Source organism: Saccostrea cucullata, unplaced genomic scaffold (genome assembly GCF_032062105.1).
Source record: "Saccostrea cucullata isolate Sc308-1 unplaced genomic scaffold, CSIRO_AGI_Scuc_v1 ctg1209, whole genome shotgun sequence".
Lineage (NCBI taxonomy): Eukaryota > Metazoa > Mollusca > Bivalvia > Ostreida > Ostreidae > Saccostrea > Saccostrea cuccullata.
In genome coordinates, this window is record NW_026918210.1 from 19,601 (window position 1) to 44,872 (window position 25,272).

The 25,272-nt window shown below is 32.9% G+C and overlaps 2 protein-coding genes across 2 annotated transcripts; both read right to left on the minus strand.

Moving 5' to 3' along the window:
* Positions 1-2,179: 2,179 nt before the first annotated feature.
* LOC134259361 (SWI/SNF-related matrix-associated actin-dependent regulator of chromatin subfamily E member 1-like) lies at positions 2,180-17,686 on the minus strand. Its single transcript, XM_062741954.1, is given in 20 exon segments — positions 2,180-3,181; positions 8,045-8,236; positions 9,486-9,503; positions 10,368-10,602; positions 10,843-10,908; positions 11,017-11,094; positions 11,757-11,880; positions 11,944-12,095; positions 12,267-12,335; positions 12,337-12,393; positions 12,619-12,791; positions 12,977-13,034; positions 13,342-13,421; positions 13,544-13,619; positions 13,710-13,841; positions 14,110-14,184; positions 15,173-15,265; positions 17,018-17,043; positions 17,168-17,222; positions 17,605-17,686. Coding segments are annotated over 19 exon segments (1,866 nt in total). The 5' UTR covers positions 17,220-17,222; positions 17,605-17,686; the 3' UTR covers positions 2,180-3,071.
* A 3,617-nt stretch (positions 17,687-21,303) lies between these two features.
* On the minus strand, positions 21,304-24,398 carry LOC134259315 (lysozyme C, milk isozyme-like). Its single transcript, XM_062741911.1, has 5 exons — positions 24,347-24,398; positions 23,906-24,031; positions 23,360-23,524; positions 21,948-22,026; positions 21,304-21,445 (listed from the first exon to the last, which is right to left on the minus strand). Exons 1-5 carry the CDS (start codon positions 24,396-24,398, stop codon positions 21,382-21,384), a joined length of 486 nt encoding a protein of 161 aa, XP_062597895.1. The 3' UTR covers positions 21,304-21,381.
* Positions 24,399-25,272: the final 874 nt, after the last annotated feature.

Genomic DNA, 25,272 nt, shown 5'->3' on the forward strand with positions numbered 1-25,272 from the left:
CTCACTACTCCATGGCACCTGATCCCACCTCTGGTATTTAGAGGTCCGAGTTTGCTATGCTCCTAATTTGCATTGTTTTATGGATTTTTGATCTTGAATACTGTTTGTTATATCTAAATGTTTCATTAATAGTAACTCACAATGTAACTGTTCAGATTGTAGTTATTGTGATATAATGGGGCCACAATAAGGATTATACAGGAACAATATCTTAAAAGTCCTCTTCTCAAAAGCAGCACATTATGTTGAATTGTATTTTTCAATACTATACAATTAAGTTAAGTGTTGAAATAAAAATGTGATTTCCCCTGTAATATTTTTCTTTTAATTTGCATAATTTATGTAGATAGTAAGCTCCATAACAATTTTTGATGATCTATGAATCAGGAAACATTGTCTTGTAGGATGTAGATAGATGTTATAGTCTGTAGTTAAATTTGTTGCATGTTTTTGTTCTATTTTATAATATTGTGTAAAAATTGTTGAATGATAATTGTGTGGAAGCACCATCTGGAAGTGTAGATTCATCACGGCCCCTGTGTATACGGTGGGTGTCATGATATGCTATCTAATACATTTATTAGGAAAAAACTCTGATACTGAACGACTCAGATGAGTGTTATGGCCCTTGTGACCTTTTCAGTTTCAAACATTTTCTATGGAATTGAAAATACACTATGGGGACCAATTTATATTTTGGAAACGAAAGGTTCTTTCAAAAGGAGATGTTGGGTCAAAGGTTTGAAATAAATAACGGGAACCATATAAAGAAAGTGGGCGCTTTAGATGGCGATTCGGCAGAAATAGTGGCTCATAAAAAGAATAAAAAATTATCATTGATTTATACATTTTCCTCAAAACCTAGCCAATGACTATGTTGTACACTTAGGTGAATGTAAAATGGGCAAATAATCAGTTAAATGTGTTTATTTAATTTTATTTGAATATGTACCTGAATATAGCCGTACGAGTCAAATGATGCAAAAATCGACTCTTTTATAGCCTTTTTTCATTAATTTTGTTGTTTCTGGGTCTTCTCTCCATGAATTTTAAATGCGTTATCAGTGTATTTTTAACCGTAAAATTTATTCCAGTTGTTTGAAAAATGGAGAGACGACCCAGAAATACCAAAATCTGAACCTTTTCTATTCATTTTCTGTAGAAAATTTACAAAGTCCAATTAAATAGGGCTTTGAATTTAAATATTTAAACACTAGCTACGTTTAATCTCCCGCGTTAGCTACATTGGTTTGTCGCTGGATTCGAGCCATGTCGACGCAGTATTTTAGGTTCGAATACAGATTTTTTTTCTTTTTGCTTGAAATTTTTGAATTGGTAGTAAAAAATACTCCTTGAACAGCAAAATTATGTTTCATAAATTATTTACATTGTTTTATACTGCAATGCGTTCACATTTTGTCATTTATAGTGCTAACGTTCCCAAATATAGAAATAAACATAAATGAACTTGCAACTACAAAGTTACACTGATGAAAAAATATTGAATATATTAAAGAAAAAAAAAATAGCAACTTCGATCGTTCTGTTACAATCAATATTTTCAGTGCATTTGAAAACTGAGCACAAAAATTATTTAGTGTTAGACTTCTATTATATTCTATTACATGTAAATGTATCCAGGATAAATATTTTATCTTTCATGACACCTTTTAATTGAAAAAAAAAATTTACAAATAAACATCCATAAGACAGAAATCCATTCCCATGAAGTTTCTAGGTTCATTGTATAAATTTTATTGAAACATGGTCACATTTTAAAGCAGATAAAATGATTCCTAAACTTTCCATTATTTCACCCACTTCCTTTTTACAAACATTTCAATTTGTCTGACCACTATATACTTTAAATGAGGGTTACAAATTTTCGATATATATACTGTATATCATCCTACTGTAAACAATGTCATTTGCCATAGAACTAACAAAATATCTGTTTCATATTTGGACGTTTTACCGATGAGCTATGCAACGAATACCTTAACTGTAGGACAGAGTTTTCCATCCCCAATCTTCCTTATTTAAATGGTAATTCTCCGCTGTCACCTGCATGTGGTGTTTAAATCTCACAGCTAATTAGTTTTTTCAAGAGCTGAGTTAGATCATTTTTAAAGTGAGGCAGACCACTGACCGATAAATTGATAAAACAGATAGTCAAAGCTGCTTTACATATCTTTAATGTATGACATCATGTGAATTATATAAGCTTTCTGAACATAAAAATTATGCACAACTTCAATTTTACATACAGAACAACGCTAAAATATTATTAAGATTTTTCAACATTTATTTCCAAACTTTCACACTGACATACTTTACATAAGAGATTCTTGGTCTTTGATGGATACCCAGTTTTTAAAAGCTCATGTGTTTAACAGTCTAATATATACACAGTACCAAACCAATTTATCCCCAACCTGAGCATAAGTTCAAATACTAAATGGCTTCATCCTGGACCAAAAGGATCTTCTAGTGTGGCGAGTGTGTTCATTACATCAATGCACAGTATTCTTTCTACTACAATATATATACTAGAGGCTTATCAGTAAAGATATTCATATTATATTTAGTCTCTCTATGTGGCCAACATAGCACCAAGCTAAAGCCTGAACAATTCACAAGAATTTTACTAATAAGATAACTCATTGCTATAAACATATCGTTAACATGTCTAGTTCCCTTCATCTATTGTTATTTGGTCAACACTGGTTGAAATGTTTAACCATTTCAGAGATAGAATTACTTACAAAAATTTAAGAAATGCACATTGTACATTGTATGACAATGGACATGAACAAATAGGAATAAGTGACCTAGATAACTATAGGGATATATGCATTAATAAAGTCCTAATTCTTCAAATACAGCACCTTGTCAAGAAAACTGAACAACATTGGGCACTACATGAATTGTGTAATATATGTACACTGTTCTGGCAGCACATGACAACCAGATCCATCGTCTCTCCCTTGTAATCTGATTTGCCAGTCACTGTCTCTGTATCTCTGTCTATTTGCTGGTCTCTGTCCCTGTCCTCATCTCCTTTCTCAGACTCACTTGCCACTCACTGCCCCCTCCTCTGGTCTCTCATCGATTGACGAGTCCATGGAATCTTCCTCTTCAACAGAGGGTGGGTTATCCAGATCTTTTCCACCCTTGCCTTCTGTAACATACAATAGTGCCAAAACTGCAAGTCTACTAATAGTAAGATTCCAAGTCAATTATAACTTTAAATAGATAATTTTATAAATTTAATTAAACAATATAAAAGAAAAGTTGCAAAATATTTTTGCAAATAATTTTCGATGAAAAAAAGTTTTTACTTTACAAATATTGTAAGGGAATTCAATTTATGACAAAGACCCAGAAGAAAATGCCAGTGACATTTCCATTACTTTCTTCAATCTCTCCTATTTCTGTATTTTATCCTGATAAAAATCTATTAGTTGAGTGCACTAATGATCCACCACTCAAGATGTGCTCAGATAGGGGTTAGTGCTGCACACAAAATAACTTGTGAGTTTCAGACCAATCAAACTGCAGGACACAAAGAAAACAGGCCAATCAAAACTGTTGATAGCAAAATCACACTTCTAATCCTAATTACGATGTCACTACTTATACTCCCAGTTTCAGCATGTTATTTAGATGTTCTTAATTACATAACTGAATAGTCTAGAATAAATATGAGTTTGACATCTACAAGAGGGCATTTTATGTTAGAATTTTAGTACTGTTAGTAGGTCTTCAAGATGGAATGTTCTACAAATCCTGAACAGGAAGGAACAGTAGGACAAATGATGGAACTTTTTTTCAGAATGTTCTTCACGAAACAAAATCTTAAAGTTTTGATCCGCCTTTTGCACTTCTCGAGCAAACTTCACCATGGTACCTTAAAAGCATCTTGAAGGAAAACCATCCACCATTTTAATTTATTTATCATCAAGTGATTCAATACAACAGCAACACCACAATAAACAAACCACCAGAACACTTTTACATAAGTTAGAAAATGAATTTCTAGGCCTCTTAAAAGACACAATAAAACCATTGGATTTGACACTTAGCATAAAAAATGATCATACTGCTATCCAATTTTAAAACATTGTTTTTAAAGGAACAAGTATGTTAGTGCAGCAAGCCAGTGGGAAATTCAACAGGTCACCCCAGACATTAATATTTTATTTTTTGAGATTCTTCTTATGAAGCACAGTAGTTTGGATAAGTGTGCAATTATCTTGACATATACTGGCTCTTATATTGTTTTATTGCATAAATTTAATCACTTTAACCATTTTTACCTCCTACATACTTTACCAGATATAATCATTGCAATAAATATGCTTTTATCTTTAAATTAAAAGTGTAAATAAAATACTTTTAAAAAATTCCAAACTTATACAATGTGAAATTGTTTTTTTTTTTTAATAAAACACTATACATTTTTTTGGGCATTAAAAAACCAGCAACATTTAATGCTGTTTGAAATAAAAGCTAAAAATATACGGTGTTTTATCTAGACATTTTTATATGTTTCTGCAATTTTTGGCAAAATTTGATGAAAATATTTATACTTGTTTTAAAAATATCATTTGAAACAAACTTAAAATATTCCTTAAACTATTCCCAGCATTCTTCTTGTTCAAAATTGTAAAATTTTCTATACTCCTGTAACAACAATACTATGAAACAGAGTTCCAATTTTCTTCCATTTGATTTAATGACATACATGTGCAACTCTTTTTTAAAATTTATGACAGAAAATCTTTTCCGAAATTCTAAGTATTAAGCCATGACATTTACTACAATACTGACTTTACATCAACAATCCTTAGTTGACTGGTCAGCCACTAAACATAATGGTCCCCCTCCCAATTCCAACCCTATCCCAACCACCAACTTCAAAAAAGAAATCCTCACTGATGATAGAAATAAAATTACACTGTGTCTAATGTTGTGAAATAAATAATATTTTTTAAAGTTTTCTTAATTTCAAAAAAACATTCAGTGACACCCACGTTTGTGTATGGGTTTCCTATATAAATTTTTTAAGTGAGTTTTGTAGCATTTACCCGCGAAACAGCACATAATAATAATGATTAAAATAGCATGAATAGTCGAATCTTTTCTGACCTATCATAACCAAAAAATATGTATCAAACAAGAGACCTATGGACCAAAATGCTCACTTGAGTTACTGTAGCCCTGATGTTACCCGTGTGGCCCTGCAGAGTCATGATTTGAACAATTTATAATCTACACTGCCCCAGGAAGCTTTCTGACCCAGGTTTTGAAGATTTTTCAAAATTTGCCCATTACATTCCAATGTGAAACTTTTAATCCCATCATGGTCAGACCCTACACCCAGGGTAATTTGCGCAATTAGCTCAATTACCTTCTATAATTTGAACAATTAGACTATGCACGACCCCAAAATGCCTTCTCACGTAAGTTACTGTTAACAGTTTACAATTGGCTGTGTATTCTTTTTAGTATTTTTGGCTGAATGAAACCTCTGCTAATTCAAGTTCAACACTAAATGTCTTGCATATATATGAACGAGAACATTAAGAAATGCTCTAAATCAAATCTACCCTAACTTCTTCAAAAATTAATTTCTGCTATCTATCGTACACACTAAAAAAAACACATTTACATTAAATTTTCTGACTAAGTAGTTTTTGGAGAGATTTTCCCATTATATTTCAATGTAAAGCTGTGACTTAAACTTATAATAGAAAGGTGACCCAAACTTCTTTCTGTCTTGAAAAGCTTGCAAAGTTGGAGACTATAATTCCCTGGGTGAAATCTTGCATATCATCAGGACATGGGACAAAAGCATTAAAAAAATATTTAGGGTTGGCACTATAAATTAGGGTCGGTCGGGAAAGCGGAAACAAACATTTTTTTTCGAGATTTTATACTTTCCCAGGACGTTTCCATGTAACACTAAACTTTTTTGCTAAGTAGTTTCTGAATAAACGAGTCTTAGTGACCCCACCCTATTTTGGATTTTCTTGATTATCTCCCTTTGTAAGAAGGCTTGGTCCTTCATTTTAGAAATTCTCCTTCATGTAAGGATGCTTTGTACATATAAAGTTAAATTTCCAAAATTGGCCAAGTGGCTCTTGAGAAGTTGAAAATGTGACGTTAACAGATGGACAAAAGGTGATCAGAAAAGCTCACTTGAGTTTTCAACTCAGGTGAGCTAATATGGTACACAGTCTTTTAAAAGGCTGAACTGTTGTATACTTTTTTATATCTATTTTCTCTGTTCATCCATCCCATCATCACCTCAAACAATGCTGATTCTTAAAATATTTCTCCTTTTAACTGTCCCACTTAACTATATCCTCCCCTTTTCTGACTGCAAGATTAAAATATTATCCATTAACAAGAACAATTACATTATGAAGGCATAACACATTATTGACAAAACACCCATGACTATATAGAAGAATTTTTTCTTGCAGTTTATAAATTTATGTTGCGAGTTTATTTTTTTTTCTAAAACTGTGTAACACATGTAGCTTAGAACTTTATAAACTTTTCATGTAGGAAGAGGGCGAAATAAGTTTTAAGAACTTGTGCCAAATCCCATTGTATATATTTATTACAATAAACTATGTTCAATTGAAAATCCACCTAATTATATCCTCCCCTTTTCTTACTGCAAGATTAAAATCAAAATATTAACCATTTATAATAACAATCAAATTATGAAGGCATTACACATTATTGACAAAACACCAATGACCATATAGAAGAAGCACAAAATATTTCTATATTTCTCATTTTTGGAGGATGACTCAACATTTTTTTTTCTGTGTGATTTGGACCAGAATGAATGGCAAGATAAGAGTTGGTGCTTTTCTGAAGTTCACAGAGAACCCAGAGTGCTTGCAGGGGCTTTAAAATCAAATGGTTTTTAGGGATTCCTTGATTTTTTTTTTTTTTTTTGTGCCCCACTTTTGAGATGTCCTCTATTTTTCATTCAGAATTCAATACAAAATTCTCTACTGGCAAATAAAAAATGAATTTCCATTAAAACTTCTTTCTTCTCTGCAATAATAACTTCTCCATTAGTTGAGTCCTTGCTCAATTTATAAATTGCAAATTCTTTCGTTTATATCTATTCATCATTCTTCCATATTCTTGACCTTACGCTTACCTGTGTGTCTAAATATAAAACAAAATTAGTAAATATCTATAAAAATGTTTTAAGATATAAAATTTGTGTTTGATATTATGTAATATTTCACTCTCATAAACCCTATTTCTAAGGTCTAAGTTAAATGACAAAATTCATGCTTAAAAGTATAGTTTCAATAGTATTCAATCTTCAAGCTAGTTACCATGGTTACACGGAACAACAAAACTGCACAACAGAATACAACATGGAAATTAGCTTCAATCATACTAGAGAAATCAAATCAAGCCAAATAACTGACTTATTCTTGCTTGATGCTGACTTCATGTAAGATCAAAATGCATAGAGATACAACATGCTGACAATAAACATCAAAATACATAAAAGAACAAAAGTCAGGAAAGAAGCAAAAAAACTAAGATCAAAGAGGTTAGAGCTGTATATTTATTCCAGGAGAACCTTAACCCCCAGATAAAACAAAAATACGAGACAATGTACCGTGGAGTCACTATAGCAGCACATTTCTGTCGTATAGATGCACAGGTCATAAGAGACAGGGGAAAGGGGGCGCTCTGACTAGAATTCACCTTTGAAAGCACCGGACATTTACATGCAGGTGGGAACTTCACTCTACTCAAACTTTCCTCCTACATTTTCAACACAGTTTTATCTCCACTGAAAATGTATCAAATGGAAAGATTGAGCAGAGAATTTCATGGTGTACTAGAGAACAAGGAGTTTTGTGTGCAACACTTTGATGACATTCGTACAATATCAAAAAAAATATTTTTTTCTGTCATCACAACATAATGGCAAATTTGGAGGTGTATAAAATGTAGACACTGGGATTTTGTTCTAGGTCTGATTAGAGTTTACCGTTTGTACTTGCGCTGGGTTTACAGAGCCGATGATTCATATGTTGACTGTAGGACCCCGAGTGGGAGAAGCGTTTTCCACAGCGAGTACAAGAGTAGGGTTTTTCGCCGGTATGCAGGCGTTTATGTTCTGTCATATGGTGTTTGTGTTTAAAAGCTTTCCCACAAATATCACAGGGATATTTACGTGGACCTAGAGAGGAGCAAAAAGTCAGACTTTTATCATATGCACATTCTTTTTTGTGCTATTTACCATACTGGCCTCTGAAATTGAAGAAAATTTGGCTGAATGGTTCTTTTTCAGATAATTTATCTTGGAAATGGATTTTTCTAATGAAATTTGAAGTGTTAACTATAATTCTGTTTGACTGTTGCATCTAAACATTTTATGTGCATATTGAAAATGAACAAATTTTAAACGAAGAGAAATTATGGGGTAGCAAATCTGATGAAAATACATCCATTGGCAAACATTATTTTAAATCTTAAATGATCGTTTGATTAGAAGATTACAACAAAAACTTTAGAATATGCAACCAAAAAATATTGTGACCATTTATTCCAAGTGATTTTTTTTAGATGTGCTGAATTAACAAAATCAAACTAAGGGGAAAAAAATAAAATGAGAAGAAATAAATCACATGAAATTGTGAATAAAATATATAAAATCAAAAGTGAAAGTAAAAATGAGAATGAACTGAAAATAAATCAAGATGAACTCAAAATGCATGTAAAGTTCTACAGTGTGAGAGATAATATGGCCCAGCCCTCTATGAATCGTGGTGTTATTAGCGGTAATATTAGTACGTGTTATTTTTGCACCATGCCACAAGTTATAGTCAAACACTGTAAACTTTGAAATAAGAAATATATTCTAAAAGAGAGTTCACATTTACACATCCAAAATGCTTTGCAGTCTTAGCGTTTTCATGCCAGTAAGTTGTGTAATAAACTTTATCAGATTTATTGTATCTGTGAACAATCCTGGTGTCGTGTATTAATTCTGTACACAAATCAGTAACATATGTGGCATGTAAAATATAAAGTTGTTATTGTCTTCTGATATTTTAATCTGTATCTAACTTAAAGATTTTTTTTTAAATTTGCATCAGAGATCTATATGGTTGTGTTAAAATAATGTAATGGGTTCTAAATGTAACTTATTAATGTTGTGTCAGTAGATTAAGATAGTTTAAGGCTGCTGTATTTTTAATTCTCTGTGTAATTTCAGTGTTTCTGGCTTTTCAATAATCATATGTAAATCTAAATCATTATCATGGCTATGGAAACCTGCTTGTATGAAATAATCACTTCTCTCTCTCTGTACAAAAATGGAAAAGACTGTGATTGAAATGAATGGGGAATTAAAAACTCAAACAGCCCTAGTTTGTCTCCAAACAACACATACATACAATAAATTGGTTCTATAAAATAATACCTACCCTCTTCACTGGCTGATTCTAGGAAAACAAAAAGGTGCAACATGCTGACATAAGTTAACATGGACGTAAGATTATCTCAAATTTTATATTAGTGACATTTAGCATTAGGAAAAAAGTATTTTTTCTGCATTAAAAATGCTCAATGCAATGATGAAGCTATTAGCAGTTTGAAATACTGCCATTATTTGAGATAATCTTGTATGAACAGTAGTTATGTAATGATCGCAATAAATATAGGTTATCTAAACTGTCACATGCATTCCAGACTGACATTCCCATCTAACACACCCTAGTCATGCCTCAAATGTTCCAGCTCTAATCAAGCATGCAGAGGTGAAAGTTCACTGATCGGCAAGCTTCCGCACCCAACCCCCGACGGCAGACGAAGCTATGAACGTCCGCGGAGACTATACAATTTTAGTCGTGTTAATACTGAGGAAGCACTTGCCTGATGCCTAATTAATGACGTATCCATAAATAGTTCTCAGCCATCAACTTGCATTCTCCTAAATTAACTCTCACATTTTAAAAATTCTTTTCTGGATACAAACTTCATAGTTCTAAAATTTCATCTTATAAAGTAATTCAAAATAATCCCCAAAAAATCAGAATTCTAAAGACAATTATTTAGGAGTGTAAGAAAAAAAACTTAAATGAGCAAAAATTATATATTTCAGTATATTGAGCTCTAACCAAAGGTAATTTTGCAGGCTTTGATATGAGCTTGTTATTTTTTTTTCATTGCCCAAAAAATATGATATAAATCTTAAACCTGAAAAAAAAAACCTCTTTCATTTTGTGTTCTATTTTACGTTTCTTCCTTGCCCACTCCTGACTCACACAGCATGCAGATCATGTGACTGTATACAAAACACTACTCACCCTCCCCTCTCTCTTTCTTGTCTTTCTCCTCTTTCTTCGTCTTCTTTTTACTTTTTTTCTTTTTGGGGGTGGCCTCGGACTCCTGGGACTCGGGGCTGTCAAGCTGGTCCAGGGACTTGTCGTGAGTCATCATGTCGGGGGAGGTGGTGGGAGAGTCAGGGGAGGGGGAGTACAGAGGGTCGTCCCCCTCCTTCTCATAACCCTCCATACCTATCATACCGTCCTGTGACATGTCCTGCACAAATCACACAATGGTTGTCAATGACAAGAACAGAAAATTTAACATTAATTTTCCAAGTACAACATTTACAAAAGACTTTTTTTATTATGGGGAAATGATAGATAAAACTCATTAATTTATAAAGGTATTTTTTTAAAAAGTAAACAGACCCCACTATCCAAAAATATAAATGAGTAAAATATGAAAATTATTAATTCACTGTAAGGAACAATGGCCAAGAGGATAATTTTATACCTCAGTTTTCTCAGAGTCCATGGATTCTGCATCCATATTGTCTGGATTGTCCGGCTCTAAATCCTCCTGAAGTAAAGAAGAAATATTACATAACTTATCACTTAGGTTTAATACTCACTCCTTGTACTTTTGTACTGATTAGACAAGGTTTCCACTGATATACAACATTCCTACCTCAGGATTTCCGAGTCTGTCAGACAAAGTGCTGTCATCCAACATATTCTGTAGCACTGCTGGTGCCTCCTGTGAATTCTGAAAAAAAGAAAATTTCATTTATTTGTAATCTCTAAAGATATGCATTGATTTAAGGAAGGCAGGCCTAAACAGTACTTCTTCAGTCAATTAAGTCTTTATCCCACTTAGTCACATTCACCTCTGTAGGTCAATGTCTCTGATTTTTCCTATCAGATTACACTCGACCATTTAATCTTATCTTTACGTACCTGGTTATGGATCACACTCAGCCCCTGTTCTTTATGTGTACGTACTTGGTTATGGTCCACACTCAGCCCCTGTTCTTTATGTTTACCTGATTATGGTCCACACTCAGCCCCTGTTCTTTATGTTTACCTGATTATGGTCCACACTCAGCCCCTGTTCTTTATACGTACCTGATTATGGTCCACACTCATCCCCTGTTCTTTATCTTTATGTACCTGATTATGGTCCACACTCAGCCCCTGTTCTTTATGTTTACCTGATTATGGTCCACACTCAGCCCCTGTTCTTTATGTTTATGTACCTGGTTATGGTCCACACTCAGCCCCTGTTCTTTATCTTTATGTACCTGATTATGGTCCACACTCAGCCCCTGTTCTTTATGTTTACCTGATTATGGTCCACACTCAGCCCCTGTTCTTTATCTTTACGTACCTGATTATGGTCCACACTCAGCCCCTGTTCTTTATACGTACCTGATTATGGTCCACACTCAGCCCCTGTTCCTTGGCCTCCTGGGCCCGTCGTTCCCTCTCCTCTGCCTCAATCTTCTCCTGATTTTCCACACTCAGCTTTATCTTTATCTTTCCACACTCAGCCCTGTTCTTTATCTTTACCTGATTATGGTCCACACTCAGCCCCTGTTCTTTTTGTTTCCGCCACAGCTCAGCCTGTTCTTTATGTTTCTTCCACACCTCTCTTCCACACTCCTGTTGCTGTAGGTACTGCTGATGTCTTACTTTCAGATCTTCTTTTGCTTTCACAACCATAGCATTGAACTGCTCCTCTGTCACTTGTGGCTTGTTTTCACAGAGCTTAAATTAATGAAATCAACATGATAATTATGCTGTACAAATTGAAAGGAAATATTTAAAACTTTCCAATCTTTTTTTCTTCTCATTAAAATAACTATATTTTTCATGGATGATGCAAGGATGAAACACTTATTACTTGGTAAAAACTTGAAATAAATTTACACTACATACATTTTTGAGTTCTTCGTGGAATGAATCGCTGGCCTCCTGGAATTTCCTTTTCTTGGCTTCATGCTTTTCCTAGCTTTATTGTCTGCTCCTCTGTTACCTGTGGCTTGTTCTCCGCCTCCAACTTTTTCTGTTTAAATCAAAATAATAGATGACAAAATAAAGATCCATCCATGTAAATAAGGTTAAAAATTTAGCACTTTTCACATGTACTGAGATTTAATGTAAATTTATTGTTTCTATTACTATAAATACAGAATATTTTCATGTCATTCAATATAAGTTTCTATAGCTAAAGAGAGTAATACTTCACAGAAAACTTAAAATGTTGGAAAAATAAAGAATAGGTTAATACCTGGTGCATAGTGAGGGACTGGACCTGCCTCTTAAGTACCCCCATTCTGGATGTAGTTACCACTGTTCTAATGTCAGGCACCACTGTGTCACTGAAGATGTCATTAACCAGGCGGTGATTGCGTAGGTATCGGGTGTGGGCCATGTGCTTCACAGAGAAACTATCATCCCCTTCTTATAAAACAGATCAATATTACTTAAACATCAAGTAGGCAAGAATAAGGCAAATCAGGGCACTAGCAGTGCAATGCAAATCATTTAGACTTGTACATACTGAAAAGGATATGATAATTTAGATAAACTTCAATTGTTTTCTATTTATCTGAATAATATGTTTTAAAATCTAATTATTTTTTTACCATCATCATCATCCGCTTGCTGTATGCTGATTCTGCCAACCGTGTCCATTTTAGAACTCTAAAAAAAGTCATCATTGGCACTTGGTGAAATTTGGAGAGCCCTGCCTATTACATTGCATTCAAATTACAAGGATATCTTATTTTTCAATTGAATATCATAAAAAAACACCCCCAAGAAATAAAAACAAGCACAGTTTTTAAATCAGAAAATTGATTTCAAAAGTTTTTTTCTCAAAACATGAACATGAAAACATGAAAATAACTTTGCCAGTACTGCAACGGCATTACTCAGAAGACATAACACTGTGAAGTGACATGCATAAAATAACTGTCATACATAGAAAAGATTAAGATTTGCTTCATACCTTGGAGGCGCTTGTGCTGCGAGGCGTCCGTTGTGCCTGCTTCTCTTTCTCATCTTCCTCCATGGCAGCTTCTGCCGCAGCTGTTAACAGTACAACAAAGTAAAATTGATTTTAATACATTTGTATTTAAAACCCAGCATATTTCTTTTTTTGTGGAAGATGTACTGAACACACTGACAAAGTATAACCAGACAAGTCCTACCTTTGCCCTTGGCGGCTACCCATGACTGATAGGCTGAGGAGTTGTGGTACTTCTTCATCTCATCATTATAGTGACTCTGAAGACGACAAAAAAAGACAATAGTAAGAGACTCGTCTTTATAAGTGTGTAAAATCTGATAAAATCCCCTGTAAGACTTGACCCTCACCTTCTCCATCTCATACTCGTCCATATACTCCTGTTTATCCTGATCAGACAGCTCTCTCCACATCTGACCGATGATTTTACCAATCTCCCATAACTTCAGATCCTGGTGAGCAGCCTTCACAGAGTCCCAAACCTTAACAAGAAAAGCTCAACATCATACATAAAACTGAACAACTTATAGAGTCTGGAACAAAGGCATGAAAATCTGACAGTAAAGCATCAATCTATTTTTCATTATAAATACTTGTTTCCTTTTCAGAATCTTAATAAACCTTTTATATTTCTACTTTATTCCTTGTCAAAGGAATGCAGAAGTTGCACTAACACGAAATTATTTTTTAAGTTTATATTCTTAACAATTTGCTCAGGTTTGAACTGAGACATTTATTGACTTGACTTACCCTTCGGCTATAACGCATGTAGGGCATCAGGGGCTTATCTGGGGGCTTAGGTTGTTTTGGTCCCCTTGAATCTCCCTGAAAGAGAATCCCATTAAGTTACATTACTCATCAAATAATAAACATTATTATTAACTTTTAAGTAAAATTTGAAAAAAATTATTACAATATTTTTTTGCAACTTTTTTTTCCATTTAATGAATAAGTAAATCAAACTAACGAGACAAAATAATACTTGAGGTGCACATGATAATATAATAATTCTCAATGATGACCTTTCATTCTTTGACACAGAAAACAGACAGACAATATACAAAGGTAACACAGTCAATTCTTTTACTACCCATGATACAATGTGCCAATTACTACAAAAAAGACTCATCTACAACAGAAAAAGCAGCACTGCTCCAAGTATAATTAATGTCTATGATACTTATCAACTACTTAAAAATATGCTTGCAAGCAGACAATCTTTCCATACATGTATGCATATATTTGATGTTGATTTTAAAGCATATGATATTCTACTCTTCAAGAAAGCAAGTTACACACAAAGCTTTGTAAGTTTGTAATAAAAAAAAGTTTGTTTTTTTAATTAATTTTTTGCATGAAATTTTATATACCTTAGTAGTAAGTCTAAATATAAAGATCAAGCATTCATCAGTATTGTGATTTATTATAGAAGTACATGATGCTGGAGAATTTCTAGCCAGTCTTTCTCTTACTCTCAAATACTTCTACTCTCAAGATTCAGAAATGAACTGATGTTAATAAAATTCATTCCCTTTTCTCAATTTTGCCAAGAAGACAATCCATAAAAGAAATAAGAAAAGAAAATGATCTTCTAAATCATCTCTGTATGGCTTTTGACAAAGTGATGCAAAATCTAAATAGATTTTCAAAGCATATGTTGTATCCACTGATAGAAATACAGATATTTAACTCTCAATACCAAAGCTGGGGTTACCACAAAGCAGGATACAGACAGGCAGAGGTCTGCTTAAGCACCATCTTCAGGCATTGACAACAGATGGATGGCATGCCTAGAATCGTAAACTGTTATTACCTGAAAGTGATTACTTACTCCACCGCGAGAACTGACTTTGACAGGGTTAAATGCAGGGTGGCCATGGGAGGAGGGTACAAATGGACTTGGTGCCTACAGAATAGCAAGACGTGAGGATGAATATTTGTGATCATGTCTTAATAAATAGTCATTCAAGATAATATTTGCAATCATTATCAATTCATGATTTATAAATGGATTTCTCAGTGTCAGAGTCTTGGAGCCAATGATAAGATTTGAGCAAGCTACATGCAAAACTTATTATATTTAGGATTGGAAGAGAAGTATTTATTTAGCAATCAAAACATTATATAAATCAGGGCTTTCAAAAAGATTTGAACCAGGTGGTACTTTATCAAAAAGAGGAGGTACCACTTGGCGAACGCCGAAGGCGTGAGCCTGCTAGGGGGGTCCGGGGGCATGCCCCCCCGGAAAAATTTTGAAATTTAGAAGCCACGAGACAGCATTTCCTGGTTTCTAGACACATAGAAGTATGCTGCTATCAGTGTTATTTTTATGCCATGTTTCAAAGTTTATTTTTGGTCAATACACATTACATGTGAAGTTTAGCACTGGATGGGTGAAATTACATAGAAAAAATTAGTTATTTGAGCAGAGTAAGAAAAAGATTTAGGTTAAACTTCTAAGTTCTATGCTATATTTGTTTATATAAATGTGTTCAAAATTTTTTTGCAAGGATTGAGTTGTAAGTGTTATGTTTTAAATATAAAAAAAATTATTGAGTCACGAAAGGAAATGGAAATTTAAAATTTAAATTTATTAAAAGAGAAATGAAAATTGTATTTGCATTAAATTAAATTCATTTCTGTTTTACAGTAAAGTGCAGATTTTAAAAAAAATTTAGAAGCACTGCATGATGCATAGCATGTACCAATAAATTCAGCATATTTTTTTTATGCACTGGTACATGTACATATAAAATAATATACACGTGTAAATTAGACAAAGATGACATCAAGACTGGAGACAAAAAAAAAATTAAGATATGACTCCCTCACTTTACTGGATATGGTTACAATATTGGGAAGAAAGTAAACGTCCGCAAGGTCATTCTCTTGACCACTAGAAAACTGCTGAATCAAAGAATTAAATGTGTGGCAAAAGAAATAGTTTCTGTTTTATGTCCTTTTGTTTCATCAGAAAGTTGCAGATATTCAAGACTGTAAGTAATTTATATCGTCAGCTGCGGATTTTGACACTTAAATTTGAAGAGTTGAGGCTATTAAAATGTACAGAGGTGGTCAAAGAACTATCTACTGTTCATGTCCGTCTCTCTATCTGTACTGTGTTGAAGACTTTCCGTGGTCTAGTTCCTTGTATCTTAAAATCTTTTGTGAAACTCATTACCATGGCTTTAAATTGACACTTTCATTTCTCACACCTGGATTCTTATTTTTCATTTTTTGGGCCGTATTTATTTAAAATATATTCCTAGTCATTAGCTTTTGTCAAAATCAGTGACGGTGGCATTTGATATCGAAATCTACTTTCGTTTTCGACAAGATCTATAGGACGCGTTACGCAATCTCTTTTGTTTCATTTATTCAAACGCTTTAATGATCTTCTTGACTAACCAATCAAAAACGTTATTAGATACCATTACGGACTAAAGAATAATACAAAGCTACGTAACCACAACTTTTGTAAAACATGGTAGGGCCTATCGTATTTTCACACGATTTTTTTTTCTCCACTGAATATTTTGGCCGGTACCATGAATGAATCCAACCGGGTAAAAGTACCAGGTACCAGCAGATTTTGAAAGGCCTGATAAATTTATTTTTCTTAAAATGTTAAAGATTCATTTCAAAATCTTTCACTTACATTTCTGTCATAACCCCTGGACCGAGCTGAAACAAAGGGTACAAGGTTTGAGATTACGGTAATAGTTACATTTTTTCATTTAATTGTATTAATTAGTTTGTATTTAATTAATGATAATTAATAAATCACATTCACTGCATTTTTACTCACAAGCTGGGGGAGGCGGCGTCTGTTGTATACTGCGGAAGTTTGGTAATGCCATTATCTGAAGAAAAACAAGAGTTACCTCCCTTCACTTCGATCATCAGTCAATCAGGTTTACCTTTCTCAGTTTTTTACTTGAAGTGGAAAGGTTACATTTTTCAGTAAAAAAAATGTTTGTCTATACAGTATACAGTAACATTACACCATACTTAAATACAGAGTACAAATTTTCAACTGCAAAAAAAAAATCGATTTCGAGAAAACACAAGCCTGAGGTTGAGCTTAACCATGTTAACAGTATTCATGTACTTTTGTAACTGAAAGTAATGCATATAATCCGTATTCAATTTAAATTACACTCTCAGACATCCTTATACATTATGCATTTTAAACAACACAAAATGATTGGCATAAACTTGAATCAAGTCTTGATCAAGTCCTACCTCTTTTCCTGAACAAAAGAAAAATGGCGTCTCATAAAAAACTAAAAGTAAAAGTAAACGGAAGAAAATTAAATTCCGTTTAGAAAATATTGCATCAAAGTCGGCTTTCAAATTGTAGATAAAAGAATAAAAGCCAGATATTATTTTACTGTAAATAATAAAATGTTGAAAAATATAGTAGAATTTAAAGAAAATGTTATACCTTTGAAGATCCATCAATCAAAGTACTGAAAGTAAGGAAAGCTAGGAATTCAACCAGCATCGATAACTCGGTCGACAAATATAAGAAACCATACTTAACTGAAAAAACGACGGTATCTTTAATGAAAACCGGCGGTATCATATTCACATAGGGGCCTATAACAATTCCAGGACAAGCAGTTCAATATTTACCCTGACCTTATGTGCATGCATGTACTGGATTAAAATTATATCAAGTATATTAGTGTACTGTATTTTATTTTGAGTGAACTGGTTATAATCATTTATGACAAATTATTAAAATATGTTGATATTTTCCCTTTACACTCTAGCTTAATGATAATTAAAATACATCTTTTAAAATATGTTTACGGGTATTATATTGTACAGGCACTACTTACCAGTAAACACCAGTGGTTCAATCTGTTCAGTATATTTTACGCCAAAGACTGTGTCAGAAATCACTGATAAGCTTGAGATAAAAGATTCAGAGTATACGTGTTATGCAAATTATTTCATGTTTCCCACTGCCCTGGCATACTATTCTAGACAGTGATTCCTTAAACATACTGACCTTCATCATCTGCATACGGAGTTAATATCTCTCATTTGATTCGGTACGCTAGAGCATGTTCTACGTATGAACAATTTCTAAAACGAAGTAAATTATTGAAAAGCAATTAAGTTGATGAAATAAGAATATCAGCAGTCTGGTCATCATTTCGCAAGTTATATGGTCGATACAAAACCTTATCAGCAAATACATTTTATTATTGAGTCAAATGCTGACTGACGTTTTTCAAACTAATTGATGGCCCATTATTTACATTAATGTATACACTGATCAATTGATTTCCGGTATTTCCAGAACATGACAAGTAGCACACGGCAGGTGTGACCGGTCGGCAGGGGATGCTCACCCCTCCATGGCACCTGATCCCACCTCTGATGTTTTGGAGGTCCGTGTATGTTCTACTCCTATTTTGTATTGCTTCATACATGTTATAGACTTTTGAGCTGGGATACCCCCAAAACACCAGATGCATGCTCAGGTGCCATTGAGTAATAACCCCCCCCCCCTTGTGTGTAAATAATCTCATGACCTAACAAATAGTATGAAAATTTGTCAATCAGTATTAAGCCTTTTGATAGATTGTATTTGCTGATTAGTTTATATCTACCATTACAGAACTTGCTAAATGAGGACATTAAAAGAGACTGTTGATATTCTTGTTACATTAAATCTTATTTAATAATCACAACCATATCTCGTATAAAATAATCGCACGTAAGAGCATGCTCTTGTGTATCTAATGGAAGACATAAACTTTGTAATTAGTTGGTAATATTGCTACATAAAAGACCTAGGAACAAAATGATACAACAATTAAACTTTTTTCTTAAATTGTTTTTTAGGTAACCATTTACGTCTTTTCGTAGTAAAATATTCAATTAAGAAAGAGTTGTGTAAGACTTTCGTGGTATTTTTTAATTCAAGTTCACTAGGACTCGACATATGAATGAAAGTAACAATTAATTTGTTAGGCCTAATTGAAAATTGGATTTACAATGGGTCTTTATTGTGCTTTTTTATTGGCTGGCCCCCTTTTTTTTTTCAAATTTTATTCAGTATATTCAATATATACACGAGAAGAAACCATTGGCAATGGCCTTCAATTCGACATTCAGATATTTCGTCCTCATATCACCAATAAACAATTGTTTCTTCCATTCAAATGACGACTCGAAATAGTGAACTCAAAATAAAAGACACCGCAAATCTATGTAACATCTGTTTTTTATTTGAATGTTTTAATGAGATTAGCAAATTAACAACTATTTGTTTGTTTTGTGGATATTCTCAGGGCATTGATACATTTGTATACATTTGAATGTAATTTTAGAAAACATGCAACCATTTTGATTGATTATATTTTACTGGTGTTTTGACCAATACCTTGCACCAACATATCTAATGAAAAGTCACAACTTCAAGATTAATTCCTATTAAAGTAAAGTTAATACGGCAAATAGATAATCAATTACAAAAGAAAAAAAGAAACTTGTAAAATTTCACTTAGTTAAAAAATATGCTCTAAATGGGGTCATTTTTGCTGAAAGAATGAAATCTATCCGATGCAAGAAGGTTCTCATTACTATTGCAAAGAGTCCCTTGGAAATAAATGAAGTTTCATTTTTCAAATTATTTTGAGTTCATTGGGGGTGGGGGGTTGCTAAACACTTTGACCATTAAATATCCCCACAGATAAAAGTCAAGGGGTGTTAATTAAGTGAGGTGAGTGTGGAGCCCAATTTAATGGATTTTAAAGTCCTGCTAACATTTGTTCTATCAAGTCCAATGTTTAAAATTCAAAACGTATTTCAGCATCTGATCTACACTTGACTTACTCAATTTGTTCACAAACTCAGTTATCTTACAAAAGGATTTCATGCGAGTCTCTGGAACAATGCCTCTTCTAATAAGTAACATTCAAGATGTTTTCATGTATTCTATTTTTTTCGTCTTCACTTTTCCCCCTTTTTTGATCAAGTTTTAACTATTCCATTAGCTATAAAAAAAAAAATCTGATTAAAATCAGATCCTTTGATCCGCTCACATAGATCGCCTTGTGTAGCGATCTATGTGAGCGGATCAAAGGATCTGAATTTAATCAGATTGAGCTATAAAATTTAACAGATTTATACAACTCCCACTTTATATTGCTATTAGTAAGTTCTTTGCATTCTGTAAACTATAATTTCATACATTACCGTAATCAAATGAACTGGTGGCATGCTCCGATTAAGCAGTATCGAAATTCCTGGTGATTGCTTTTTATCAAATTCAACCTTAGAAATGCTGAACTCTCTTTTTTCAGTATGTCAAATATGACGTCATAATTAATTAAAATGGAAGTTATTTTCTATTTTTTTGATATTGATAAAAACTTTAGCCCTTTTAGAATAATTTTACATAATACTTTCATATGTTTCTGTTTGCATATCAATATGTTGATGAAAGTAAATGGTTGATTGTTTTCTGAAACACTCTGTATACTTATTTGACAGATTTCAAACAGGAAAACTAAGACCAAGTGTCCACAGTTTAACATGTTAGCAGATATCGATGACACTGGAGCAGGCCAACTGGCCTGGGATGGCCCACGGGTGGATGGGCTTCAATAAACTATGACACAGGTCTCTGATTCCGGTGACGAAATAGTTTAGAAGGTTTTAAGCTTGTGTGTGATCTTTCATTTATGAATGGTAAGTGATGCGACCTAGACAGTCATGGAGCTACTGATTGCGACCCAACAATGCCTATAAATCATGCTAGAGTTGTGCAGAATGGTACAAAACCCAGAGATGCATCTGATCCCACATAATATGGACATCTACGCGGTTGCAAGAAACAGTATGGAGGCGGCCAGGACTGCCATATCGTCTACTGATTTTCGAAAATATAATACTGTATTTCTTTCAGAATGTTGGATTGGTATAAAAAAAATTCAGAACATATTTTAAGCACAGTATGTGGCATAGCTATATTTGGCAGAAGTGATGGATGAAATCTTCCTAATAAGAGCATCCTCTGAGATAGTCCGAGTCTATTTGTGTACAGTGATCTCTCCAGGCATAACTGAAGAAGAAGAAAAAGAATTCATTAAATAACTTTGTCTACATTATTTTACTCAGTACCACAAAATTTAGCTAGGTTATATTTTTGAAATAAAGTTCTGCATTTTAAAACAATTTACAAGGGAGGATTAAGAGAAAAAAGAACATAGTTACATATAGTTAAGATGTAGCTTATGAATTGTTTAAAATAATCTCAGTTCAAGTAAAATGCATGGAAAAAAAGAACAACAAAAAATTCAGTTTACATATATTATGCGTATGTACTGTATTCAAAATCTGTATTATAATATTTGAAGATTAATTTTTTATTTGTCGATCAGTTTGTAACAAATATAACGTAAAGCAATTGTCCGATTTAGAAAACGGTTAGAAAAAATCTTATTCAAACTAAGCTTACATTATAAAGTTGAAAACAGTAAAGATATGACTAACATTAACAGTACTTGTCTGCGGGTTTTGAAATTTTCGGGAAGGGGGTTAGTAATAATCCATTCTAAACTTGCGAAAAACCAAATCCGTGATGTTCTCTTTTCAGCTGTTGTACACAGCTGATGTCATCAGATATATCGTCATTTCTGAAATCTATTAGAGAATGACTTTAATAAACCTACAGCAAACACGAGTAAAGTAATTCTTTTAAAAAAGAAAAGTTGGTGCTCTATATAATATAAAGTTTTTAAATTGTACGCAAGAATGCAGTTTTCTTGCGCAAAGAGTGCCACAAAGTTACAGGAAATTTGACATGTTTGAGAAAAATAAAGTTTTTGCGAATACTTTTTTTTTTAAGTGAGTGACCTTGACTTTTGAACTCTGACTTTCGGCCATGATAATGAGATGATCATGGGAAGTATTATTGAAATTCAAACCATTTCCTGTTAAGACCTCTTGAGATGTGACCAGTATGTTTTAAATTAATTAAAACGTTTTTTTAATCTTAAATTCTCAAGTTTTTCTCATATTTTTGGGATGCCTTAAGTTAGCGAGACGGAGTCTAATTATTTCTGCCTAGGGATTTTGATAATTGATTTTTACTGTTATATTTACTGTTTTAGGATTAAAAAATCGAATGATTTCTTAGGGGGCCATCTCAAAAGTTGTCAGATTTTACTATTGGACCCTATGGGAATTTGTTGGAAAATCGCCAAATTATTACATCTTTTCCATATTTTTTTTGTATTTCTGCCCTAGGGATGTCTTTTTTATTCAAGTAGATGAAAATTTATGAAAAAAAGTCACCAAATTGTGAAATTTCAAAAAAGTTCACCATCTAGGTTGGTCTAGGTAGTAATTACCAAGCTAATTATTTTTCGAAACCTCTAAAATTGCCACATTACCGTATAAATACATATATTTGTAGATGAATTATCGGCGCATACAAATTTTTGGTATAAAATAGCAATTTTTAGATTGCTAGTATGTTTCTTGGGAAGTTCTGTAATGTGTTTATAGTATAATATCCATGGACGTCAGAAATTGAACATACAAGCGAGTGATGTGTCATTCTTCAGTGCCATCCACTGCTTACAAAATCCGAAAATGGTGACGTTGTTAGAGCCATTTCAACGTTCTTTTTCAATTATTGTCGTAAAATCACATTTTCAGACCAGTAGGAGTTACAGATAATGTTAATTTTGTTTTAAAATCAAAATTTCTTTCAATGAGTTACTGTGTCAAACAAATGACTGCATGAAATTAAAAAGCTGCACAAAGTGATGCGCAGTCGAATTAGACTCGGCCTCGTTAAATAGGAAATATTTGACTGAAAAATAGATGAAATAGGGGTTTTTTCCAGTTTTTAACAGAAATATATTTTGCTAGCTTTTATATTGTCACCTGAGTAGAGAGATTTTATTGTTAGACATAATTTTGACTTGCTATGAGTAAGTTGCTTACATGTATCCATGTTCTACAGTACCTGAGCAGGGATGGTTGCAGCCGTTCTTTGTGGTATGTCCATTTTCAGGATCACAATTCCAGTAATCATTTATTTGGAAAATTCCATGGTCGTGAGATCCATCAGAATTTGCCGCACTTCTGATGTGAGTGTCAAATCCAGATTCATATTCTGCCATACAGACATCTAAATAATACCATTTTGAAGTTAGAATTCAAAGTACGAGTGCTACAACTTAAAGCAAAATAGAACATTAAGAATATAAAAAGGATTTTAAAAATAATTTTGTTTTAAGTGAAGCCTGTTTAATAAATGCTACATTGATGTGATAAACGTGATGACCTAGATTTTCTATCGTCAACCCCCCTTACTTACAATGTATGCAGCAATTAATACACCTTCATCACCTGCATGCAGAGTTTATATCTCTCGGTTGATTCGATACGGAAGAGCATGCTCTATGTATGAACAATTAACGATGTAAATCATAGACAAACAAGTTGATGAACCCAGAATACCAGCAGTCTCATCTAAAGTCATTAATTTCATTAATTAAATTTACTTAACAGTCATCAATATCACCATGGGCTACACCGTTTCTTGCTAATTCCTTTGCCAGTTCGCATCTACCAAAGGTTTTTCCATTCGCTGAAAATGCCAAAAAAAAAATGATGACAATATCCCTTTTTAACACTTTATTGTTACAAAATTATAGACAAGATCATGGATGTAAAGTAGTACAATAATAGCCAAATAGTAATAGGGATCTCAGAGAAAAAAAATGAGAAATATGATTTTGCAGATAATAGTACAATCAATTGATGAATATCAGATTTTGACTTATTTTATTAAAATTATTTTAAGCTTAATCAAAGTGGATGATTTCATATATTTTCTAATTGATATAAGAATCAAGACCTTTACAGATAAAATTTTGGACACTTTTTGTTTGATGAATTTTGCTAAGCAAGCTAAATCAAAAGGTTTTTTTTTTTTAAAGAATTCTACATACCTGTACTGCCAGAACCATTGCAGAAATGATAAGAGTCATTCCAGTCATTTTCATCACTCGATAAAACATCCGTATTTACATATTAAATTCATTAATTAATAATCATTATGAAATAAATAGATGCGAGAGATGTTAAAAATTAGCTTACTTTTCTTTAAAATACATGAGTACTACTATTAAAGATTTTATATTGCACTTTTGCAAAAAGTATTAGAATTAAGAGTATAAAAACATATAATGCATTTTTAAAATACTTGCCACAATAAACAGAAAGAAAGGGGGACTTGGATTAGACTTATCTACAAAGGAGACTGTTTATATGTACATTCTTATCAGACAGATCGGCCAATTCGTAATTTCATACCAGGAAGAAAAAACAATTCTTGAAAACTTCGGCCTGAAAATAGAATCGTGATTATCATGTCTTCCAAGTCAAGGGTATAAGTACAGAAAAAGAACCTTATCGTGGACTTCAAACTGGTCACTGTAACTTTTTATTTTAAGGCTTTCCGATCCGTAGTCAAAAAGGATAACTCTTTATTTCAAAATTTATCAAAAATTCTGTGTATGAAGCTCTAAATTTAAAATTAAATCTTTATAAAATGATGACGTAAACAGAAGAAAGAGATGTTAAAAATATTAAAACCACGCCATGTTTTTCAATTACCTAAATACCTAAAGTTTTTCATCCTAAAATGTATTTGTTGATTAATTTTCAGCTAAAAAGGGGCATAGTAAGTGTTTTTATTCGCAATTCCTGAAACTTTATTGGAGATCAACTAAATTATAATCCCTATATTTTATGATTTATTTTAAGGATAAAGTTTGAAGACTTCTCGTGGGTGTTTTACATTACATTGACAATACATGTACATAGACATTCTATGAGCAATTTCAATTATTTAACGCCTGGTTACCAGAA